This window comes from Sinohyriopsis cumingii, chromosome 2 (assembly GCF_028554795.1).
Source record: "Sinohyriopsis cumingii isolate HCF-2022 chromosome 2, ASM2855479v2, whole genome shotgun sequence".
In the NCBI taxonomy this organism is placed as follows: Eukaryota; Metazoa; Mollusca; class Bivalvia; order Unionida; family Unionidae; genus Sinohyriopsis; species Sinohyriopsis cumingii.
In genome coordinates this window covers 143,124,748-143,152,156 of record NC_142962.1, presented here as the reverse complement: position 1 = coordinate 143,152,156, position 27,409 = coordinate 143,124,748, and the positions used below count along the sequence as shown (strand labels likewise).

Genomic DNA, 27,409 nt, shown 5'->3' with positions numbered 1-27,409 from the left:
GGTTTTAAAGCTTATTCTAATAAATAGTAATTTGATCATTTTAAAACCAATATATTATTAAACAAATCCCAATACAAGCACTGGACAAAGCACCGGATTCTCATTGGCTCGTTCGCAGGTAGCTACGATGTCGTAGCCTCAACTTGATTTTGTTGTGGTTGAGGTACGAGTAAGGGTACTAATATTAGTACTAGTTCGCAGGATGTTGTTGACTGGCAAAGCAGCTGAATCACAAGACGCTGAGGAAAAAAAAATATAGAAAAGTAAGAGGTAAAATAACGACGATAATTGTTTCAACTAAAGTCTTGCCAGTCCAGATTATTTACTGGTCTGCACCTTAACTGTCATCAAGAAACTGACAGATTAAACTTATATATCGCTGTCGTCTGTTACAATTGTGACCGAAATGGGCCACACAAAACAACGGGTCTTATTTAATCATCACAAAATAGGGTAGTAGGAATTTGTTTTATCACAGGCACAGATTGTGACATTACAGCGTACGACATTCAATCCGGATTGTATTGTATCACACCTTTAGGTTGATACCGTCCAAAAATATACTTTAGTATATATTTTGACCCGTGTACTTGGCGCATGTAAATATTGATCTTTGAAATGAATATAGATGTATTTAGGTTCCACTGAAGCGAATAACTTAAATTTAAGTGCATGTAGAACCAAATTCTAAAAATTTACACGTTACCGAAATAATCAGTCTTGAACACATACATGCCCAGTATAAATTTTGCTATATAAAAAAAAAACGTTTTACAAATGTGATGCTAATCCACATAAAATATAATGCACAACTTCTCAGATTTTTGCACCATTTCATCATAATTGATATCAAACATTCTAACACAAGGCCTTTCCAATTGTATGATGTGGTCTATGTGCCCTTATACAGACCATTTTCTCTCTCAAAAAGAAATATATGAACAGCTGAATAAATTGAATTTTTGAGAGCATCTGATTATTTAAAATTTCTTTACTAACTTCATTCATTTTGTGTTAAAATTTATATTAGGTACGCAAACTCAACTGAAATGACAAAATTAAGTAGAATTGGACAACTATTATGTGAATATTTCATATTTTTGCTTTGTCAGATTCCTGAAAATGTCTACTAGTGCAGACAAGTGTTCCAAGGTAAGTTTGTTTTAATACTTCATGTTCAATTTTAATTAGTATATAGGCCAAGTCTGTCTAGTGTCTCATTATAAATTCATGCCATTAAAATTCATCCTTTGAGAAAAAGTAATGATTTTTGCTGCATTTTTACAACCCTGATCATTTTGTCAGTTCCATGAACATTCTATTTATAACAACTTGTAACATATTTTATTGTTCAAAAGTTGTTGCATGGGATTTATTTTAAAAATAGGTTAGTATATGTATGGGTATCATGTTCTTGACATACTAGAACATAGGATTGCAGTCGAGTTTTTTTGTTTTGAGAGAGACTTTCATTAAAGAATTCATTAAAGAATGGATTGTCAGGTAGGCTGGGTAAAATCGCTCACTAAAAGAGCTGTAGGGTGCTGAAAACAATTTGTAAATTAGTTGGTGATGATACATTCATATATTTATAACATGGTTTTTCTATGTATAATTTTTTTTAAATAATTGAAAACAAAATATAATGCACTGATCAGCAATAATGTTTTCCCTTTTCCAAAACTTTCCTATAGTTATGGTTACATTTTTGGTCATTAAGTAATTACTGTAGAATATGTCTTTATGTCAACATTGTTGAAATTTATTTTGCTGGATAAGGCAAATCAGACACTGGCTGAAAATGAAATGATTATCGTTAAGGTGGGTGATCATTATGCCGGTGTGAACTTTCTATTTTCATTTCTGGTCTTTAGCCATACAGTATTTTATTCTTTTAGTGAAAAATAGTCTGAGATCGCAGCATAAGATTAAATTTTGAATGGCACATAAACTATACAACTTAATGAACAAATACAAATGTGACTTTCAGTTAATAAAAGCTGAGTACCTCTATGAAGATTCTGTTTTGACAGATAATATGCATTATAAATTTGTTTCATTTTTAGCCTGTACAATACAAATGTAGAACAGAGTGGTACAGAGATCCTATCTCTCTTGACGGCACCATACCATACGACCTTGATAAAATTCCATTGAGGAGGAGACGTCATGTTAAGAGGGAGACAATATCTCCACATGCAACTAGAACAAACAGTTCAGAAATATCAGCCATATTGGAACCGTCACAGATATATATATATATATATCTCATCTATTGTTTAATTGCTCAGAAGGGGGCCCTGAGTGGTCTAAAGCGTTCACCAATACAGATCACTGCCGTCTCACCTCTGTCTGCGTGGGTTTGAGTCCAAGGTTTGGCTAGAGTGGGTACATGGGAAAGCCTGCCAGTAGCTTCTCATGGGTTGGTGGTTCTTCCCTGGGTTTTCCAGAGTTCTTCCTCCACCAGTTATACTGGCTGCCATGTATAGCCTATATTGTGCTGAAAAATGGCATTAAACCCTAAAACAGCTACAAAAACAACAACAATTGCTCAGAAATGTTGCAGTCATTAATTGTTAAGTTCATCTGAACTTGTTACATGTTGTTTCCTTGTCTCACATGATTTTCTTTTCTTTATAAATATTCAAAACAGAGGTGAGTGTAAGGCATCCCTGTCCAATGGACACACAGAATTATGTTTCCAAATATTTGTTTATTCATCATTTTATCCTTTACATGCTTGAGCCATATGCTTTGTTTAATTAAATTTATATGTAACACTTGCAAATCATTTCCAGACCTTTATCTTAGGAGACATTCCTATTACACCAGATGATGAGGATGAAGGATGGCTTTACAGGCACACATTGAAACATGAGCATGCCTATCAAGAATTGGATGAGAGAATGAAGGTTTTTGCAGTGGCTGGATGGGATGATAGTAAGAAGACTCTACAAGTAGGTTTTACTCCTAGAATATTGGTTGCATTTCATTGTTCTAGAAATAGTTCTTTTGTAATACTATTATCAGTGTTGTCTCTGTTAATAAATTATGTAATAAATTAGAGGGACCTTATTATAGTGTACCCAGCTGTACTGATAATTAAATTGCTTATGTACAAGGTGAAATACAAAATGTTTTCAATTAAATCTGTCTTAACTAATCAATTTATGGAATGCAAAAATTATGGCAACATGTGATAGGTAGGTATTTAATGGTGGTTGATTTCAACAGAAATTTTGGTGTATATGACTCTGATTGACATGTATCAGTGACCTTCCTGTTTTTAAAACAAATATTCAAGATGTATGTTATATACACTGATTTATTCTCATATATAATGCCATTAAACTTTACTTAAATGCATGGATTTTTGTTAGAGAAGATAAGCAATAATGCAGTGGATTGCATTTTTTTGCCAAACCACAGAACAATTTGGCCCTTCAGTGTGAAACTATCATGCTCAAACTGCCTCACTATGTGCTTCCTGCATACATTTTTTTCAAAAGGGACAACCTGATGATCTGTATTCAGGTTGTTTTAAGTACATTTATAGGTTCATTTTTCATTCTGATTTCAAGTGAAGGACATATTTTATAACTTGTTCATTTTCTGCACCAATTGATGATTTCATGAAGCTCTTATAATGCTTGTAATTGCCACCATGATTATGGAATGCAACAGTTGATTTTTACACAGTGACAAATTTATATGTACATATACTTGAAGGTACATTGTAATATTTGGCAGAAAAGTTACTTAAGTTATTTCTACCCAATTTACTGTTTACAGAATGAGTTATTAAGGTTTATTGTATGATGTAGATTGTTCATTGTTGTTGGATAAAGCTTCTTTATTTTTAATTTTGAAATAGTTTTATTAGATTTGAACAATTGTTTTTTTAAATAATTAGAATTTAGTCAGATTTGGTACTGCATTTGTGATAGGGTCCCCAGGTGACCAAGTGGTCTTAAGTGCTCACCTTTACAGACCACTATTTTGTCACCTCTCTGCGTGGTTTTGAGTATTGTGCTCAATCTGTGTGATTATGTGAGAAAGATGACACTACTTTCTCTTGGCTGGTGGTTCTTACTGGGTTTTCTTAAATTCTTCCTCCATCAGTTGTACTGGCAGCGATGTGTGTCTTATCTTGAACAGAGAGATGGTGTTGAACACAAAACGGCAACACAGAGTGACACCTGTCAACAAGAATGGGTTAAATGACTCAATCTTTTATGATGCGAAAAAACAAATGCAAATCTGGTATGAAACTTGTGTAGATTACAAGTTAAATACACATATAAATAAAGTCCATAAAAGTATGTACTATTTTTGAAAAGATTAATTATGCTATTATGAGCTTCCATGATTACTATTAAATCTTTATCCATAGAGGTCTCTGCCAGTATTGATCAACATCTGTCAAGATACATGTAATGAAGAAGTTTTGTTAACCTGCAGCTGTGACTTGGGATGGGTTTCTTTTTGCAACCTTTTACATCATGGTCATTCCAGACAAGGTGCAGAACTTCCCTCATATCTCAGAATATTCTTATAAGTAAAGTTTTCTTATGTCTATATATATATATATATATATATATATATATATTTTTTTTTTTTTTTTTTTTCATCCAGTACTGATAAAATGATTTTTACTAAAGTAAACAATGTGGAATTAAATGTTACAATAAACCTTATTTGAATCACCACAATATAATTCATTAAATATAAGATACTTTTAAACATTTGTAATTATTGTTGCATTTATTAACATAATGTAATACATTTAATTTTGTTCTGCCTACAAAGAAACTATCAGTACTAGTAGATACATAAATTCAATTTCTTACAATTTTATTCATGAACATACCATAAATTAATTAGTTAATAAATCTAATACTTAGGTAATACTGAGTCTTTTGAGGATTTTAGCATTGTACAATATTTTTGCTTTGTTTATTACATCAAGCTTATATAAGGATAATGACTTGTTAAAAAAAAACACAGATGAAGAATTCTCATTTTGTTATCATGAGCTGTAACATGTTAAGATATTGAATTAAGTCCAATTCTTTAAATTCATTACATGCATTGTGTTAGGACTTTTTTCCAACCATTAGATTTATTACTTTCAGATATAGATTCTTTGCATCCACCCTGCATCCATATCAATGCTTTTAGAGCTGTGTTTAATGAACTACCAGTTTATACAAGTTTAAGCACAGAAGGTAATTAATAGTAAACTTTTTCTGAAACTGTAAAGAAGGTTCTGGAACCCTGAGTGGCAAAGTGGTCTAAAGCGCTCACTGTTACGGATCACCGTCATCTCACCTCTTTATGTGTGGGTTTGAGTCTCAGGCTTGGCCAACAGGCACATGAGAAAGTTTCTAAGTAGCTTCTCAGTGGTTGTTGAATCTTCCATGTGTTCTCCAGGTTCTTCCTCCAGCAGTTATACTGGCCGCCATAGCCTATCATGTGCCAAAAAATGGGATTAAACCCCATAACAAAATGAAAACAGCAAAGAAAGTTCCATATACAAAGATTAAAACTGCATATGTTGTCTATTATTCTTTACCTCACTATTATACCAGCCTTAATAAATGTAAAATAATTTTCTTGTTTGTCTAATATCTTGTATTCATGGTTCATTACAATGTTTCATATTGTCTTTTTCTGCAAATAAATATACTTCAGATTATATTCCTCATGTGTATTTTATGTTCATGCATTTATTCTATGAAAGTGATCAAGAGTACATAATTTGTTAATCTTTTCACAGGTAGTCACAAATGTTTCCCTTTTTTCATTAATGGATGCTATCAATAACATTATTCGTTTTTGTTCATTAACTTCTTTACATCAGTGTTAAAATATTATACTCTAACAGATTGAGAGAAAGCTGTAATAACTTCTTTGCAGTCATCAGAAAGATCAATGTCCAAAATATGTTAATTGAGTTTACCAATTGTGCATTATGTTTTGTCACATACTAACCAATTATGATGCTGTTTTTTTAGAGTTCTGAGCTCTTGGTCTTGCCACCTGCTTTGTTATCAACATTGAATGAGCTATTGTAAATTATGTTGTTGAAAAACTAACATTTCATGGCATGTTTCTGAAAGAAGCTCTTTGAGTATATCCTAGCCATTGTCATTTAGTACTCATTTTATAGCTATGTTTTACAGTCTATTTAATTATTACATGAGTATCATATTATTTAGTATTATGTCCTAATCTTTGTATCTGCAATATGTCTCATAACACCCCATGATGTCACAGATGACATCACAATATTATGTACAGCACAGATGCAATGTCTGGCTTTTGTGTATTACATCAGTCGTTTTACGAAACTGATTTTTCATCATGTCACAAATGTGTAGAAGAAATTAGCTTGAAATTTTGAATAATCTATATATTTTACTTAAATTTTTCGCCCATGAGATGAAATATAACTTATTCACTCATAGCAAGCAAAGTTTCTTTTTCTTTTTTAATCAAACATATTGACTAGCAAGGTTTATTATGGTACAGAGGCTTTTTACTGGATATTACATGATGTGCATGGTTTCTTGTTTATGTTTGGCTGTGGTTTGTGAGTATTGGCACAGAAAATATAAGCAGTTATGGTGTTGGATTTTAACTTTGTATGTGGACATAAGGCATCCATCAATACCACTTGGCCATGTACGTATCTAAGAACAACTTTGAATTTTGAGTTTATCTTCTTATCGACTTGGCAGTGAAATAATTGCAGTTGGCTCCAGTGAATTATCACAATTATTCTGCATGGAAAATTCAGTAATTACAGACTATTATAACATAAACCCTTATGTTTTTTTTTGTTTCAGTTGAAATTTATGAATATTATTGAACAGTTTCAATCTCTAGCTTGCTTATACTCACAAAAGATTGAAACTTTTCAAATCATTTGATAACTTCTTATTTGACACTTATACTTTTGTAACATTCTCTATATATGCTTTCAGATGACCATGCTTACTTTGAGCAATCCTTAGGGAATCTGATGTAAGTATTCTACATTCAATTAAATTGCTAATTATAATTTGTGTCATTATTTCATATGTGTCTGCAGTCATTTTATATACTATTTTTGGTACATGTTTCTTTGACCTGTCATATTATTTGTTTTCTTTGTTTCCTGACTAGGTTTTAAATCATTATGCTTGTGTTCCATTGTCACAGTTTCATAAGGTATTTTGCTGCAGGTACTTACATGCTGCAGCATTAACTGAAACTTCACCATTTGCTATTTTCATGACATGGTGCATCATTTGAGCTTAAGGCTCAATTTTACATTTTACACACCAATTAAGAGAGTTTCATGCTTTATTTACTATAACATTGGTAACAGTTATTCATATTCCAAAGGCCATTATGAAAAACAAATAATCTGTTTTGACTTAAATCTTTACATATTGTTAATGATATAATTTAACCTGAATACAAAATAGTTTGGTGGCATCTATTTGAATGATACCTTGGTCATTATGCTTTCCATTGCATGACATTTCATTTGTATGCCTTGAGATTATTACACATGTTACATATTTTCAATTTATTATGTTGTATTAGCATGAATAACAGTAGGCATGTAATGAATGAATAAATTATTGTCATTATTAAGAAACAATGATATAGAATGGTTTCTTTGACATTATAATCATACTACTTGACAAATTATCAATGACTCAGTGTGAACTCAACATCATCACATATTGTATTATTTCATTTTGAATTCCATATTGAGCACATGCTATCTGATGTAGTATTTCCAAATAATCAATGAACAGTAAATGTCTCTTACATGTCTCTGTTTTGCTGCAGTTTTTCAGCTGAAATTCAAATATATCTATTACTTATTTAATCATATATTTACAGTGTGCAGCTATACAAGAGATTTTTTTTGCTCCAAACTGTTTTGCAGTTCATGTACCGTTACATGGTTATGCTGTAATAACAGTTAGAAACAAGTCACTGTTCTGCCTTCAGTGTGAAAAAATATGTCTACATGTGCACAGGGTGGAGAACCTTATTACCGACAGTTTGGACAAAGACATGCCAGATAGTGTGGATCGTATACTTGAATTGTTGGCGTATAAACCAGAGTACAGCCAGTACATGCTAAAAGTAGTATCTAGTAAGAAAATTCCATTTAACCCAGATGAAAACATGAAAACAAAACTATGGCAAAATCCAAAGAATTTATTTCCTGCAGCTGCTGGTATCCTTCAAGCTATACCATTAGATTTACATTGCCCTAAATGCAGTGGTCAACTCCATAATGAGTGCGTAGCTGAAATTAAGCAGTCCACACTCTTCACAAGATATGGTTGTATGCAAGTACAGTGTAAGTATTAACTAAAGGTAATTAATTGTCATTCAAATGTGTAACTGTTACTTGTATATTTTATTTTACAGCTTCAATATCATGTATAAAAATTGCTTATACACCTAAGGAAAATACTGCACACAAAATATTATCAGGACACATCAAAGTTGATGGACATTCTGTTTCAATTGAATTATTAGTTAAGCAACTCAAATTACAAAAATACTCTCTTCTAAGAATAATGGAAGGATCAGTAAAATCATGAATTGTGAATCATTTATCTTTTTCTTTAAAACTACAGGTTTTATTCCATGTGAATTGGTTTTACATTCACAATCATAACAGTATAGTCTCATTTATATAAACAGTGTGCATCTGCCAGTTGGTTTTATAGAATGACCATTCAGGAACCATTCTTTCAAATATTTGTAAATTGCAAGCACATCCTTGACGCTGGTTTTTGTCGTCAACTCACCTCAAATCTTATTCTATGCAATTATGCTTATGGATTGTGTTGTTTGCATGGAAGAATATAATGATCATGGATGACCTTTCAAAATAGAATTAAAAATCAATCTCCTTTCATTGAATCACCGTTGGAAGTTTAGGGATTTTTAAAAAAAATCATCTTGCAATAAAGTTAATGATGGCACCTTTTGATAATAACAGTACCACCCTAATTGAATAGTATTAATATTATTTCAATAGATCCACTTCTGTGAACAAGATCCAGATATTCCGAATATAATAAACTCTCCTTTGCATCATGTTTACAATAGAATAACCTCCTGTGTTTCAGTATTATTTTCTTCATGGTGAAAATATCTTGTCTGTAGGCTTGTGTGAACAGCTTTGAAAAATAAATGTTACAAAAGACTCACATTGAATATGAAATGAAAAGCAGTGTTCAAATTCCATATTCTAACTTGACAATGCTTGTTTGAAAATGTGACATGTAAGATAGCTGTTCTAAGGCTGTTCTATAATAGCACCAATTAATTAGAACCAAATTACATAGAAATAATTTGGTTATTGTAACAAAAACTGAGCGTATGTGTTTGGAAATTCTGAATGCTGAATTGCATAGTCATTTTCAGAAATCAAGATGTTGATATTGTGCTAACTGTAGCTTTGTTTTATGTGGTTATTTTTTTATCAGATGATGTTATTAATTTTAACTTTAAACCACAATTGGGCAATAGAGACAGTTCCAGTGTTGTAACTACCTCACAATGGGCCCCACAGGTATCTTTTTTTGTACTGGTCCACCCCTTTACTGTCAAATATTTTTTTCCTGGTTGGGCCATGCCCCCAGGTCGACTGGGTCCCACAGCTTGACTGTACCTGCTACCACTGTAGTTACATCACTTGACTGTTATTTTTATCTTATATCACATTGACTTTAACTTCATTCAGTTTTTCATTCTTTTTTTTTTTTTGTTTCTTTTTTTTTGTTTTCAGGCTTTTTTAGATTGTGCTCAATTCCAGATTGTGATGGAAAGCTTCAGTATGATGGGCAAACGGAATGTGTACTCAATATGGAACGTTTCCTTGTACATTATGATGTGTTGAGAGATTTCATGTTCCAGTTTCTTTATTCTAGGTATAAATTGCTGGGTCAAAAATTGTCAATATTTTTTATATTTGAGGCATTCCAATCCATTTTATTGGCAAATTAGGTACATATGTACTTTGACACTATTGGTGCTGGCATGGTATTAAGGAATCTATTCTATTTTCTTTCATTAAACACTACTATATCAGACAAAAATAGATTTTTACTCAAGGACATTGAGTCTTAATATTTATTTACTGCTCATCTTTCAAGACAGCATATAAAATATGTATTTATGCAATCATCTATATATAAATTATAAGGAAATAATTGTATATTTGGATTTTCTTTTTTTTAATTTACAGTTTTGAATTCTGGGCATTATACTATAACCCAGTTGTAATATATTTCCAAGCATGATGAAATAATGCTCACATTTTAAATTGTTGATCCTGATTTATAAATATTTTTGTTTAAGATTATTATTATTAATTAATACTTAATTATTGATTATTAATTTCTAATTGCTACCTAAGAATTTGTATGAATTCATTCATGTTTGTTGCACACTTAATTAACAATGTTGTTTCCTGAATTTGTAATATTTACTTACTCAAAACTTTTTTCTTCAGGTGCACCATGTATGCATTTTACAGTGTGTGGGCTTTGCATCAGCAGGATGCTGGAAATGTTGACTTTCATAAAATGTTTCCATACACCTACTTTCGATTGAGTTGGTTTTCATTTCTTGGTCTATTAGATGTCAACTATGAAGATGGCTTCATATGCATGAATGACATGTGTAGGAGAACACCAAATGTTTTAATATGTGACAGCACCTCACTGGCTTACAGAAAGGTTCATGCTGCGGCCAGTGATGGTTACCTAGAAGATAATGGGCCCATTTTATCTGGCAGATGAGTATGACATAGTTGGAGAAAACTTAAGTATCTTGTTGGGATGTATAATGTTGATCATTTTAAAACAAAACACCTAACAAATATCACAGCCTCTTATTTAGCTTATTTATAGTAGGTTGTTACAACAGTATTGACAAGAAATAAAATATTGAAGAGGTATATTTTTCATCATTCCTGTTATTCATCAATCAGTATACCCATCTTAGATCTCATTAGCTGCAGACATTATCACTGTATAAATAGAGAACCATAGTAGGTCAGTTTTTAGAATTTGGTTTTTGTAATACAAGGGTCATGTTTCGTTACCTGCCCAGACCACCCTGGGTTTGAAGCATCTGTATGTCCTTACTAAATTTGTTTTGCTACTGTATTTCCTCTACACAGTATAGCCATTAATATGATAAAAGTGCCATAACAAAAATGCAAAGGATCTATTTCCCCTCAGAATGTTATATATTGGAATGAGAAGTGTCTCTGAAAAGCAGATTCCAGATCCACAGAAAGTTCACAATTATTTTTATTTGTTTTCTTAATTGTCTGTGCACAAGTATTTCCTTTTTATGATATATACAGCTTATAATTATGTTTATACATAAATGATTTAAATGTATGAACAAAGTTAAAAATTATAATTAGATATGTCTTTTTCTTTCCTGTGACATCTCTGAACTTAGTTATATGAACTGCATAATATTTTGGGGTCATTTTGACCCTTCATAACATAACGTAGGAAGCACACCCTAAACACCTCAACTATTAATACCATGATCTTGAAAATCTCTCTTGATACATGATTTCTACTAACAACCTCTATAAGCAGCATAGAACATCTCCCCCCCCCCTTTTTTTTTTAGAACATTTTGAAGAAGAAAAAAAATCGCAAAAATAAATCACAAGAAACACCAGGCAAATGCAACGAGAAACCAGCAATGTAAAGCAAGCAAGACCGTTCCCAAGCTCTACTTCTAGCTAATGACAGCCAACCATTCAACTGTAAGGGACCTTTATGGACCCACATATTGAGACCAAACTATCAGGGTTCCTTCAATCCATAAAAGTCTGGGGGAGGTGGCACCATTCCCTTCCCCAGGAACAAGTAGCAGGCTGCGGTGCAGTCAGAAAAAAGTGGCACATGCACAATTGTGCGCATGCCACTATAATTAAACTCAACAACAACAACAACAACCCTTCATTTATTTATCATGGCTTTTTTTACTCATAAATTGGGTATAGGAATGTTTGCATCTTGCTTGCATTGTGTGGATCAGTTATCTCCTGTGCAGCAAGCTTGCATGCTAACCAGATGTATATGTATTCTATTAGTGGACTAGGCCCTGATTCGTATGCAAATTAAATGTTACAATTACAGGTATTTATGCCATCTTGATATGTTATGAAGTGGCATACATGTCATTGTACAGATTTTACGGTTTGAACATAATAATTTTTTCATAGACTCTGTTTTTATCATCCTACTAGTCACAAGGATAGGGTATTCATTGACAGTAAACCAACCCAGGAAATGCTTTTCAGCTATGTGAAAGGAAATTTAGAGGATTTTGATGCCATGAACTCCTTGCTTGTGAAACACCAGCCGTCATTGCTTCCATTCATGGAGTATGTTAGGCAAATAGGCTTGTTTAAGTAACTATTTATCACAAACAGTTTTGTAACATTTGCAACAATTCATTAAAAAACACAATTTATTACAAGTTCACTGCACCGATTTATATTCAAGACATGGCACAAAATCATTCTGACTTTCTAAAGTTTTGTATGCCACATTTATTTCTCATTTTTATTGTGTCCAGAATACTAAATTATTGGATTCAATTTGAATTGATTGTGCCCATATTCATAGAATTTTTTAGTATATGCCAGTGTTTTTTATGTTTAGCATATATCCAGCAATTCACAGAAGATGAGACTATTTACCCAGTTCTTAATAAAAATTAGCTCTTTAGAAGGTAATATACATTTATTTTTAATGCCTCCACTGCTTTGATCCATATCAATGAACAAAATTAGAATGACACTAGTGGTGATACATCATTTTCAGTGGTTTGTGGTAAAATTGATGCCATTTTGTTGACCCTGTCTGAGGAAGAAGTTTGCTTTAATGACAAAATTTAAGTATGTATTATTATGTTAAATATGTTTTGTGTAGCAGACAAATCTAAACCAAAATGTCATCTTTCCATTTTTCTCAGGAAGCACTGACAAATGCCCTGAAGAATATTCAAAACTGATTAAGCTGTTGGCCAGCCCATCCCCAGTATGTGGCACTTTTCATTACACCTTCATTGATTTGTTAGAGAAAATATTGGAACAAGAAAAGATAACTTTGCCACAAATGAAGGTGCTCCAAGAACATTGTCCTGTGCTCTTTGATATGCTGCAAACTATAGATGATATTCCTTCATTCCTGAAAACAGCACTGAGGGAGGTAATCTGCAAGGTCAAGACAACTTTTGCAAATCACAAGGGTCAAGATACAGGGCTTCCAATGGGACCTGCATCCAGAGATGCCTTTTACCCAGTTCTGCCAGAAGTGTGTAAGAGGGGAAAATATCAATTGGATGGCAAGAAATGGGAGGTACCATTTTGCAGCAAGAAACATGGAAGGCATCCTACACTGTTACCAGGAATATTTACTGTCTTTTGCCAACATGGTATGATGTCATGTGCTTGATTTATTGATGAGTTAATGTTTATCCTTTGTTTCTAATAACAATTATATTTTGTTACCAAATTGAAGTGAGTTCTTTTACTTGACATTTCTCATCATATGCGAGATTGGCATAAGTGATAATAACAAAATTTATATTCTACAAATTTAGTTCTTGAAAATTATATTTTTTGATTGTTTATCCATTGTTGCTGAATTTGTTCTACATGAATAGTAAAATGCTTGATTTTTGCTGTTTTATATTGAAATACAGTAATATCAGATTTGTTCAGTGCATTGGGTGTGTGATTTGAATTCTTAACATAGCTTAAACAATTTGTCAGTCATATTGCTTTGATGTCTACAGTGTGGCAGTTTATAGTGATGTCTAGCACTTTGTCATCATACTGCAAACATCAAACATGTGACATCACACCCTGTCACATTATCATGACACCAGGCTGACCAGTCCTAACACTGTCCTCTTAGTGCTGAGTACCAAGTGAGGTGACTGTATGTACCATTTTTATGTCTTTGGTATGACTCGGCTTGGTTTCAAACCTGCTTCCAATGCATATCCTTAACAACTTAGGCCCCCTCAACCTTCCTTCAGTGCAGTGAGAATATTTTGTCAGTAATTTAACTGACAGAGTGGTACTGCTGACAAGAGGTAAATAATTTTCCATGTAATTGGATTACAGCCTTGTAGATAAGGATTAAGGTTGTTAATAGTTATTTCAGTCATAAAGAGAGTCTTGCCAACAACAATTTAGCATCGCCAGTATTATAGATATTAATATGGTAAAATCATTCAAACACAGTACCTATGATCAGTGGTCTCACCACAATAGGCACATGATAGTCTTTTAGCATTTATATGTACCACATGCTTCTGTTGTATAAATGTCCCCAGTTTCTTTTTTCTATCCATATTTTATTTTACACAATCATCTGTCAACATTTTTTAATATGCTGTGGGCTTTTTCAGGTATTTGCTATGGGTACCAGATCATGAAATCGATGGAGTGACCAAACATTCCATTCACATTCCTTAAAACAAGATTTGAAGGTTTTTAGCCTTTCTGATTATACATTTTGATTTCAATCTTTGATGTTTAAGATAAATACTTTTCTTAATAATGTTGGACTTTGTAGTGCATGTGTTGTATCTGAAAATTGTAATGATTTATTAAGAGTATTTGATGATATATTCAACACACAGGAGCTAAAGTTCATTTAAATTACATTAGTCACAATTAAAATTTATTACAATTGGACAAACTTATAAGTAAACAGGCTTTAATTATGTTGAACATACAGTGTGCTTTAGTTTTTTTAATAATATAATTAATTTATATGTGTGTTTACTTATGATAAGAAATTATGGTATCACAGTCACAAAGATAAATTAAATAGTGAAAAATCATGATCATGGTGATCTCTAGTTGATGAAGGTGTCTTTCATTGGCTTCATTATTTTGTTTTCTTTTTGTTTCAGTTGCTCCAGAGGCAGTAATTTATGACAATGCCTGCAACTTGCATGCTTACTGTCTCAATAGAGATCCTGTTTTCTTTGCAAGGACACAGTTTGCAGTTGATGCTTTGCATTGGTTTAACCACACTGGTAATGCATTTCTACCTGTATGTTATTGCAGTTGTATGTTCTTCATTCTGATTTTGCTCATGTATTGATGATTTTTAGGGTTGGAAACTATAAAATGCATCACTATGTAAATGCATATCATTTAGTTATATTTCTACAAATGTTTGTGCATATTCAGTCGCTTGACCTATTACGAGCAACGTATGTTTTTTCAGTTTTTTTGAATGAAGTTATAGTTGAGATGTTGTTGTTGATTATAAGAACTAGTTTCATACTTGCTTTAGTGCACACAGTTGACACCAAAATTTTCCAAAAGTTGGTAAGATTGCCATCATCTTCAAAATAAGTTGTATAACATTAAATCTGCATGTATTGTTATTTTGTATGTTAAAATCTGTTAAGTTTGCAACTACTGGTAACAATAAACTTTGACATGTTTTTTATTTTTTTCACATCGTGATAGCATTGTTGCAGTTACTTGCATGTAGTTTAATTTTTTTGCAATAATATCATGAGAAAAGAGCATCATGGGATATCCAGGTGAGCACTCTCATCATTATTCATTTTGTTACACTTTTCATTTAAAAAAGTAATGGTCCTTGATTGATTGAAAACTCTGTCTTACCATTAAGAAAATCTTGTCAACTTTTAATTTTATATTTCTAAGGTAATTATTTCCTGTTTCCTACTTTCAGTACATTTATAAGCATATTTACTACCATTTTTTAGTTTTATTGATCAAATATTCTTTTATATGAACATTTTTGTTTCTTATATTTTAAAAGGTTAGAGCTTTATTTGTACATTTCAGGCTGCTCCATGGGATATGAATCAAAACTTTATCCCAAGTTCAAAAGTGTCAACACCCAGATTGTGGAACAAAATAATTCCAAGTTGAAGAAGTTGAAGTCCTCGCTGTCATACATGACTCCACACAATTTTCATGCGTGCTTGCGTTTCTTTCTATGGAACTGCAACAGGGAAATGAAAGCTCATACTTATTTTTGTTAAATATATGATGATTAACAGTAGGCAACAGTGACATTTTCAATGATCATAATCTTTCAAAAGGTTATTATTTAATGTGTACTGAGAAATTTTTAGCTCAGGAAACTGTACTGATTTGTATTGCAAATTAGGGTAAATTCTTTTGGCGTTTTATAGAGAAAAAAAATATGTGATTCATATGTGCTTGTGTTATAAGCAGATGTTTTAGTACAAAATAGTTCAGTTAAGATATCTAATTTGTAATGATGTATATGTAATGTTTTATGAAAGCCATCATTGCTGGAGAGATGTGTATAATGGCAGTCTTTTCCTGTGTTTACACAGTAATGTGCATGTGGTCAGTTTCATCTGTTCTAACATTATTTTTTTTTCTTAGACTTTTTGTTCTTTGTATAGTCGTTAGCATGAAATTGAATTTAGTAGAAGAATTCAAATATGAAACATATAAGTGTTATATATTTCTTTTGCCTTTCATAGTTGTCAAGGTAATTTTGTCAAATCTAGTCTTTGTTCATGGCACATGCAGTCCCTTCCTTGTATTTTTCCAGATTAATTTATCTACATGAGTAAATGTGACAAATGGTTTTAATGATATCAGTATTTCAGTAGACTATAAGTTTGTTTATTATGGTGATTGCCTTCTGAACTCTGTTTTGTAAGAGCTGTATTGTCATAGTGTATGAACCTTATGTTTTGCAAATATTTAATTACAATATATAAAATCTAAAAAATACAAACCAGTTTGAATTTTTTGTTATTCATTATATTTTCATCTGTAGTACTATCTATCCCCACTCCTCTTTCTGTGTTAAGGAAATATTTGCCACTCATTTGAGGGAAATTCATTCATGACATGACATAAAGGGTTAATAAAAAGGACATTAAAAAATTATGTGAAGGTTTCATTTCCTACAAACATACAAGACTGCTTCAGTGGCCTAGTGCTTCGAGTCATGAGTTTGATCCCTGGAAGAGCCATATGCAAAGACTTATAAAAATGGTACTAACAACTGCCTCGCTTGGCACTCAGCATTAAGAGGTTAGTGTTAGGAATGGTCAGCCTGGGGTCAGGATAATGTGACTGGGTGGGACATCATGCGGCATGATTCCCCAGTGCTAGACGTCACTATGAACCGCTACTCTACAGACATCATAGCGATATGACTGAAAAGTGGTTAAATCTACATTAAAAATCCAAATCACACACACACACACCTACAAACCTACAAAGCATACTTCTGAAAAATGTATGCCACAATTTGGAATACATTATCAAAAGTATATATGTCTGGTGCTAGGGTCATGGTAATAAATGTTTATGGTGCTTTGGTCAAGGAAGTAAATGTGTCTTGTTCAAAGATCCTGGAAGTGCATAAACCTGATTCTAATATCCAGGAAGTACATACCTCAGGTGCTCAGATCAAGGCAGTACATATATTGGTGATTAGTCTAGGACATGCAAATGTCTGCCCAGAGCTAAGGTCTAGGTAGAACATGTGTCTTGTGCTAAGGTCTAGGAAATACATACATCAAGTGTTACTCTGTGAAGTGCATATAGATGGTGCTAAGGTCCAGGAAGCACATACATTTGGTTTTAAGTTCAAGGAAGCACATACAGCTGGCGCTAAGGTCAGGAAGCACATACATCTGGTTGTAAGTTCCAGGAAGCAAGTACATCTTTTGCTAAAGTCAGGGAAGCACTAATAATATTCAGGAAGCACATAACATCCAGTGCTCAGGTCAAGGAAGTACGTATGTCTTTTGCTCAGGTCTAGGAAGTACATGTGTTTGGAACTAAGTTCTAGGAAGTACATATGCCTGGTGCTAATAAATCCAGGAAGTACAAAAATGTGGTTCTAAAGTCCAGGAAGTACATACCTCTTGTGCTCAGGTCTAGGAAGTACATACATCTGGTGATAAGTTCTAGTAAGTAGATATGTCTTATGCTAAGGTAGTGGAAGTAAATACCAATGGTGCTTATGTATAAGAAGTACCTTCATCTGGTGCTAATATCCAGGAAGTGTACATCCCATGTGTTTAGACACAGAAAGGAGCAAAATCGTCCAGTTTCGTAAAACTTAAACAGTTAAGTTGTCAAATTCAAAAATGAAAATGTGAGAGGAAAGTATAGTATTATGAAATGAATCAAATTAATCCTTATAAAGGTCTATGAAAGTACAAAAAGAATTAAAACTTCCTTATAAATTTAAAAGCCAGAAATGTACTGGTCCTCCAAGAACCATAATGTCATCAACCCTAACCTTATCACAGTTCCAGGATAATATTATAGTCCAAAATGAACACTATTTCAACTCAACATTCCCCCCAAACAATTTTCCTCTTTAATGAGTTCTAAGTACAGCATCAAACACATCTGCAGACTTAGATCAGGAACACCACAAGTGAGATTGACTCCAAAATCAGAATGAATATGATAGCTAAATTCTTTCCTTATAAACACCATCTACTGCAACTGTATTTCACAATAGACCCCATGTGACAGAACACTAAACATTTTCCATGAACATTGTATGTAAGAGTATTATTAATAATTGTCAACACATATATAATCATCTATTTATAGATCCTATGTAATCTGCATTCTTAACAGAGGTCACATACACATTATATTCTATACAATTTATAACTATGAATAAAAATTAAACAAATAAAATAATGTATCTGAAGTTACAGTTGGTGCTAAGGTCTGGGACATACATCTGGCACTAAGGTCTGCTAAGAGCATATGTCCAGTACTCAGGTCAAGGAACAAAATATGTCTGGTGCTAGAGTTGTTGAAGTACCTATGTCCTGTGCTTAAGTCTAGTAACTACATACTTATCGGTGCTAGAGTCATTGAAGTGTATATGCTTCATCCAGGAACTAGATACATCGGGTTCTAAGGTGCAGGAAGTACATCCATTTAGTGCTAAGGTCTATAAACCACAAGCATATGCTGCTAAGGTCAAGGAAGTATGTAAGTCTGGTGATAGGGTTAAGAATGTATATATATATATATATGGTATTAATGCTTAGGAATACATGTCTGGTGTTAAGGTCCTGCTAGTACATACATCTGGTGCTATAGTTTAGCAAATACGTACCTTTGGTGATCAGGTCTATGAAGTACATACCTCTGGTGCTAAGGTCTAGGATGCATATACTTCTGGTACTAGGGTCTAGTAAGTATATACATTTGGTTCTAGGGTCTAGTATGCATATACGTCCGGTGCTAGGGTCTAGGAAGTATATATGTCTGGTGCTAGGGTCTAGGAAGTATGTTCATCTGGTGCTAGGTTCGAGGATGCATGTTTATCTGGTGCTAGGGTCTAGGAAGTATTTATGTCTGGTGCTAGGCTCTTTGATGAATATACGTCTGGTGTTAGGGTCTATGAAGTATATATGTCTAGTGCTAGGGTCTTGGACGCTTATACGTCTGGTGCTAGGGTCTAGGAATTATGTTCATCTGGTGCTAGGATGCATATACGTCTGGTGCCTGGTTCTACGATGCATATACGTCTGGTGCTATGGTATAGGAAGTATGTTCATCTGGTGCTAGGGTCTAGGAAGTATATATGTTTGGTGCTATCATCCATGAAATATGTATGTCTGGTGCTTGGTTCTAGGATACATATACGTCTGGTGCTAGGGTCTAGGATGAATATACGTCTGGTGCTAGGGTCTAGGAATTATGTTCATCTAGTGCTAGGATGCATATACGTCTGGTGCTAGTGTCTAGGAAGTATGTTCATCTGGTGCTAGGGTCTTGAGCAGCAGAGGGGGCGAATCGGACATTTTGTCCAATCGTTATTTTGCTTAATTATTACTTTCTGCACTCAACGATCTAGTGTCGTCAGCGCCTGGTAAAAAAAAAACGACGACGTCGTTGGGGGATCGTCGCGTCGTCATTTGGTTTAATTAACACCTTCTGCGCGTTGATCCCCAGCGTCGTCAGCGTCCGGTAAGCACATCGACGACCGCGTCGATGTCATCGCCCCCTCTGCTGCTAAGTGGTTATTTACAATGAAAATTATTTACAACTAACCGAATATTTGGTCAAGTCCGATACGATATCGTGTCCGAGGATCATGTAAATTTATCGTTACGAATCCATGTGGGGTCGACTGAGCATGACTAAAAAAGTTTCGAAAAGTATTAAAGTCCATGTCACCGCCACACCATGTCTGCCAAATATTTCGTAGCGTGTGTGTATCAACGCCGTTGAACACAGCAAGAATATTACAGTTGTCTCTAATTACTTTTGGAATCTGAGTGTATCGTTGAGTGACATATATCACGTCAGTGTTTTTATGCCTGCCTCTGGAAAATATTCTAGCTGGGTTTTTTTGATTGTCTAACATAACATCATCGTACACGACTAGATTGTTAACGTCGCCATCAATATCATCAATACCCGGTGCATCATTGATATCCGTAATAAACTCAATAACATTTTTTTTAGCGATCGCTGATGCATTCTCGTTGAAATCTTTCAACACCTCGTAGCATCGTTGATCATCTACGCTAGGAGCAACCAAATACAACTTATCCCACTTCATCCATCTCATTATTAAATTGAGTAACAATTGCGTCTTGCCGGATCCAGATGGTCCGATGATAATCATCCGGATCGAGTTTGGTAACGCTGCAACATGCTTAACTGGTTCTCTTGTTTTAGTCGCCGAAAAATCAATTATATTCATATCTCTATACATAAATTATGGATCTATATTGTGTGAAGTGCAGAGTGCGTACTGGCACAAATGATATGACAACCGTTACAACAAGAAATAACAGATCGGCGCTTACTGGTAAGTGCGTACAATGCGGTACAAAGAAATTTAGATTTATTTCTATTAAACCCGGGGATGTTTTAAAAAAAAGCGAGGAGGTGATATTGCAGCCAAATTGGCAAAACTCCCCGGAACCCCGTGGGCAAAGTATCCAGGAGAAAAACACCTCCCAGGATATAACTACTGTGGCCCCGGAACACGATTAGATATTAGACTCGATGATCAAAATCAGCCCAAACCCGGTGAGTATCCAATAAACGCTATCGATAAGGCGTGTCATGCTCATGATGTTGCTTACAAAAGTAGCGATCTGCAACAGCGTCATATCGCGGATGTAAAATTAATTCACGCGCTAAATGCTATTCCTGATAAATCCGTCAAAGAAAAATTGGCCTCATGGTTGGTAAAATCGGCTATGAAAGGTAAATTAATGATTGGAAGCGGAGCTTCTGGCGCTGGTAATTGAAAACGATAGCGTTTATAATAACAACATGGAATCCATCTATTATTCTCCGAGAGGATACTGGAAGGGGAAGGCCGCAATTGGTAAGCTTGCAAGCGCTGCAAAGGTAACAAAGACCACTGCGGCTAATTGGTTATCCAAACAGGCTATATGGCAAATCTATCTACCACCGCCTAAACAAATCAACTTCTCTCGCTTTGATGTCGGCGTGCCTAATGAAGTTCATCAGGCTGATATACTATTTCTGCCGCATGACAACGGTTACAAATACGCGCTAACCGTAGTTGATGTTGCGAGTCGATACAAACAAGCGGAGCCGTTAAAAACAAAGTCAGCAACTGAAGTAGCCGCTGCGTTTGAAAGAATTTATCGAAGAGGCCCTCTGCGCTGGCCAAATCTATTACAAGTTGATCCCGGTAGTGAATTTCGCGGTGCTGTTTTATCAACGCTGAAACATCATAGCGTCGCGATACGACGAGGTCATACTGCGCTACATCGTGATCAGGCAATTGTTGAACGATTCAATCGGACTCTCGCTGAACGGTTATTTGGATATCAATACGCGAAGGAATTTATCCAAGAAAAACGATCTCGTGAATGGGTTAAAAGGTTGCCAGGTGTAATTGCAGCGTTAAATAACGAGATTACCCGAGTAATCAACATGAAACCCAGCGACGCGATTAAATACGAGTATATACCCGGAAAATTAAAAATAAATAGCGTTTCTAAGCCGATTCTCGGCAATGTCACCGTGAGATATCTGTATGAACCAGGAGAGCTTGAAGGCGGTAAAAAAAGAGCTACTGATCCTATTTGGAGTGTTACCACACATAACATATCAACGATAACACGATCAACTGGTAGACCACCGATCTATAGGCTGGATTCAACTGCTCCTCAGCGCGGATTTACACGCGAGCAATTACAAGTGATACCTGACGATACTCAATTACCCCCACGTGGTCTTAACTAGCGCCGTTGCGTCTATTGCACTCAAGACAGGTCAACCTCACATTGTTTTTGACATGACCGAGACTGTTATCGATCCTATCCACGGTAAATTGGCGAGTGTCTTTATCCGAATAACGCCAACTCATTATACAATTGCAACTTGCGCAGTGATTATTCTGTTGTTGTCGTAGCGAGATTATTAATTCGGCATCAATATCAAAACGCCGCTGTTTTTTTTTATCCTGTTGGCGGTAACCCGAGAGTTTTCTATCAATGACGCTTGCATCGATGGTGACCTTGTCGCCGGCTTCGTCGGTGGCTTCGTCACTGACTCCGTCAACAACAATTCTTCGAAGCTGATTTATCCTTCGTACTCTGGACACTGCAAGATAGACTAGATTTGACCATTCGATGCGATTATCAACTATCCAAACAATTGTGTCCGTGATGGTTAGTCCCTGCGAGGAATGTATTGTTGTTGCGTATCCTAGCGTCCACGGGGATTTATCAGCACGTAGCGCGTCCTCGACGACGCTGATATCAACGAGCACGATATCATTCAGCACGAGAATTTGTTTTTTTGTCCCTGACGCTGTCGGGGCCGGGATTTCAACTTCAATGTTCTGCCGCCGTGTGTCCGCGGGTCTATAACATAACGGCACTGGACGCGTTGGAAACTTTTCCTTATGCAACGTAAACAACTTCCGCTGAAGTGTGTCTCTGACTATCTTTCTACTCGCTACAATCAAATCGTTTGGTCTCCATGTTTCCCAGAATTCATTCAACGGCGTTTCCGGAATTACCTCGCGGATTATTTCACACTGAACTCTATCCGGCTGTAATCTGATTAGTTTTTTAACCTCGCGCAGTTGTTCATCAAGTGCTCGGTAATCATTATCGGTTTCTTCATAATAGTCCACAAAACCCCTTAACCAATCATGTGGACCCTCGCCGACAAATGGTGGTGGTTGGCCATGATCCCCACACATGATTACCGCTGTATTCGCGCGCAGCAACCACTCAAGAAACATTTGTAAAGTATCTAACGAAACAGTACATATCTCATCCCAGATGATAATGTCGGGAATAAATTTTTCACCCATTCGATCAGGAGTCCACTCACCGCCGCTGTATCGAAAGAAGCTGTGATAAGTAACGGCGTCAACATTTCGTTGTTTTATCTCTCGCGCTAGTCTATGAGTCGGTGTAAGCACGATTATACTTGCCCGCGTTCGAAATAATTCAATTGCCCGAGTCGTCTTTCCTGACCCGCCACAGCCGCTTAAATAAACCGTCTTGTGTCTACAAATTGGATCAGAACACGGTGGTGCATTAGACCATTCTGATAATTTATCACCGCGTAAGTAGTCGTTCTCAACGGTGACATCTGCTGACGGGGAATAATCGCGTCGTATTTCATTTTTAATTCTCCATGTACCCCAACTCTCGTCCGGACTAGTAAACTCGGCTACGTTTCCCTTATACGCTACGTCTATATAAAATGAATCAACGGCTACTCTAACCGCGGTGTCAGGAAATCTATTTATCATCGAGAATAAATTAATAGCGGCATAACCCAGCATAGACGCCCTCAAATGCGGGTATGCCGGGCTGTCTCCATCGCTGTAGGTAACAACTGTACCCAACCTCGTTCCATTGGACAAGAAAGCTGTTTTGCAGTTCACGTATCTATTTTTCGCCACTGCGTCCTTGATTACGAAATCATATTCTGCGTCATCTATAATCAGCCGTGAGCAATATCGTTTGTAATCGCAGTTTTTTCCACCTTGTGTGAACTTACCAATTATTCTTCTACCGAGATCTTTTGCCTCGTGGTTTCGTTGGTTAAATATCCTCCTGGACCATTCGATGATATATTCCTCGTCGGCATCAATGTTTTTTCTGGACTCGTCAATTATGCTATCTAGACGCTCCGGTTCTGGTAACCAGACTTCAGTCTGTGCCCGGTATGATATAATCGCGTCACTGACAATCAACGAAACTAGCATGCTACAATCAATCATATACCGTAGCAGCGCTATTGGCAGCCACTTCTTTTCAGCCATGTGTCTACCGATCCAAATATAGCAACAGCGATGGAGTCCTGCCGCGAATTCAAATGATACTATGCGAGCGAATCCGGTTAAATCAAAATCAGGCAGTGGTCCATTAATAGCAACACGAGTCATTTCATGTCTGGGGTGTCCAAATCGTTTGAAATACTCAGCGGCGGATCCATACCCGAGAAAACTCGCTGGATAACAGGCAACCATATCAACCGAGATCATAGCGTCGCGGTTGTATTCAGTGTTCCATAGTCCACCGTGATAGTATTCCAAACAACTGGATTGTACATCCGGTAGAAATTCCCTGCGCGTTGGTCTCCACGCATTTTTCCTTGCTGCAACATGAGCTACAACCGATGGAATCGTAAAACAATTTGTTAGCAGTTGTTCATCATGCTCCTCAAATTCTATGGCGGTTTTTTTCATCCTGTTGTGAAATGCTTCAGTGCGATATAATTCGCCGTTTGGTCTTACAAACTGATCAAAGGTATCCGCATCGTTTTCAGCGCTGCGAAGTAACCACACTGATACAGGGTCATTTTTACACAAGCAAGGAATAGCATCAAATAGTTTCCTCTCCGCGAGAAAACCATCCCGGGAGAATTCTTCTCCCAAAAATTCCCCCGGGATATACTTTACTGTTCTATCCCGTGGAAATATTGTGATCGCGGGCGTCCATGCGTGTTCGTTATGATCAATAATTTTGATTGGGGTTCCCTTTGATTTATACTTTGATTCGTGTAATACTTCACCGGTTATCGTTGTAACGGTTATTGGAAATCTCAACGACGTTTCTAATCTCGCTATGTCGCTGATGGTTGCTCCACGCTCTTTTACGGTTAGTTCCCACTGGTTGATTTTGCTACGTCGTAAATCAGTCAATTTGTTTCCTCGACATGCATTTGTAAAATGCTCTATTATTCGTTCTGCTACACAATTTATCCCAGTTGACTGTTTCATCGGTTTCAGTTTTCCGATATCAGGTTTCTTATTTAACGGGTATATTCCATAAACAACTGCTGTTTCAGGATACGCTCGTTCATAGTATGGTCTGTCAATTCCGGTTAACAACCCCGGCTTGGAGTCGCGGCTGACAGTGACTGTTTTCATGTCGCTGAGAACTGGTTCAAATTTATCACGTATGATCCAATCACCTGATTCCACCCGGACAATGAATTTTACTCTGAAGAAATACCTTTTACCGTCAAGTTGTGATATTATCGTTGCTGCGCGGTTGTCGTTCATGATAGCATCAACAACACCATCAATTCGAAATGTTGACCAACTATGAGATGCACCATCACGCTTGAATTCATTGATACAATCGCGTATTTTACTCAACAGGGTTCTATCGTTTATTAACGCTTTTGGTGTGTCCTTGAGGACTCTATCGAGATTGAATTTAATATTTTTCCAGGGCTTAATTGCTGCCAATCTCTCGAACTCATCCATATAATTAAAACAAGTATTTAAATGAAAGAATATAGTATAATGAATCACTGCAAATGGTTGATGATTGGGTCGATAACCCCGTGCAATAAATCATGTAGAGGTGAATTCTGCGGATATCATTTACAAAGCGTTCGTAATGGTTCTCTTGGCCCCCTCCCGTGCTTGGTTTGTCACGTCGGTGTAAGAGGAAAATCGCAGTTGTGTATTAATTGTGGCGGAAAGCGATACAGGGAACTAAAACGTTATTACGACAAGCGAATTAAAAACGCCGTCATTGACCCCACCGCCGACTTCGTTATCAAAACCCCTCAAGACTACGTTGAAAGATTCATAATTAAACCAAATAATAAATTAGACAAGTAGTATTATTATACAAATGGACCAAGAATTTCAGCCGCATCCTGTGCTCGTCAATTACGAGGCATCTCGCGACGGCATTGTTAGAAATCGTAGACTGAAGAAGCCGGTTGGATGGAAAAACAATCACGGGTATTTAATGTTTGGTGCCGGAAAGAAGAAGTATCTTGTTCACAGGGTGGTATATGAAGCGTTTAAGGGGCCAATCGAGGATGGTTTTGTTATTGATCATATTAATAATAATAAGACTGATAATTCTCTTATAAACTTGCAAGCTATCTCTCAGAGTGAAAACAATAAAAAAGGCCAAACCGGTAAATACCCAAAGAAAGCAAGGGGCGTCAAATCGTTTGATACAACAACTCACGAAGAAAAAACATTTCAGTCGATGAATGAAGCCAGTAGATACTTTGACATTTGTAGAACCTCAGTTCGAGATGTTGCAGAGAATATAACTAAAACAGCGATCTCAAAAAAGACGGGCCACAGAATTCGATTTTTATATATAGATACGAAGTCACCGGCGCCCATGGCGCTGACGAAGTCGCCATGACAATAAATTGTCCATTCCGGAAGAAAACGAATTATTAAACACCTTCGGAATTGATACACGGGGTTTCATTTTTTTTTATTTAAAAACAAGATGTTTTATAAGAATAATGAATATCGAAGACATCAATAATATATTAGCCGAGATTTCAAAATTAAAAAATCAAGGAATTGAATTATCTGATGGTCTTGACAGTGAAAAAATATTATCCGATTATGAGATTATTAACGAACAGTCGAAACGGGGACGTTTTACCCTGGCCCGCGAGTACTTTTTTATAAAACGATTACAACATACGATCAATGAAAACTTGTACCACAATGACGCAAATGCATTCATTGGACTATTCACTGCCGTTGAAATAATACGAAAAAAACTCGGACGTGTTTATGAACGACGCCGGGAGATTTCTAGTAAGATCAAAAACATTAGAAGGATCATAGACGAAAACTCCGGCGAGAAATTAGAAATTGCTTCGCAATTGCAATAATGGTAGGCGAATCACTTACTACTCGGCTAGCCAGAGAGCGGCTAGCAGCGCTTAAAAAGTTCATACCGTTACGAGACAGGGTCCGAGAACAACTTCAAACGCGGCAGCAACTACAAACCGATTTTACTGTTGGAAGCGAACAACTCTTTGCCCCGGTAACTAAAGCGACCAAAGATGTTA

The 27,409-nt window shown here is 35.6% G+C and overlaps 2 protein-coding genes across 2 annotated transcripts; both read left to right on the top strand.

Moving 5' to 3' along the window:
- Positions 1-136: 136 nt before the first annotated feature.
- Positions 137-13,169, top strand: LOC149805988 (uncharacterized). The gene is made up of 11 exons (XM_089950791.1): positions 137-270; positions 1,113-1,152; positions 2,067-2,250; positions 2,800-2,957; positions 4,394-4,520; positions 5,136-5,228; positions 6,990-7,029; positions 8,043-8,371; positions 9,815-9,956; positions 10,541-10,829; positions 13,039-13,169. Exons 2-10 carry the CDS (start codon positions 1,123-1,125, stop codon positions 10,827-10,829), a joined length of 1,392 nt encoding a protein of 463 aa, XP_089806917.1. The 5' UTR covers positions 137-270; positions 1,113-1,122; the 3' UTR covers positions 13,039-13,169.
- On the top strand, positions 12,998-16,844 carry LOC149805987 (uncharacterized). Its single transcript, XM_089950796.1, has 3 exons — positions 12,998-13,500; positions 14,995-15,120; positions 15,911-16,844. The coding sequence occupies exons 1-3, from the start codon at positions 13,182-13,184 to the stop codon at positions 16,108-16,110; spliced, it is 645 nt and encodes a 214-aa protein (XP_089806922.1). The 5' UTR covers positions 12,998-13,181; the 3' UTR covers positions 16,111-16,844.
- Positions 16,845-27,409: the final 10,565 nt, after the last annotated feature.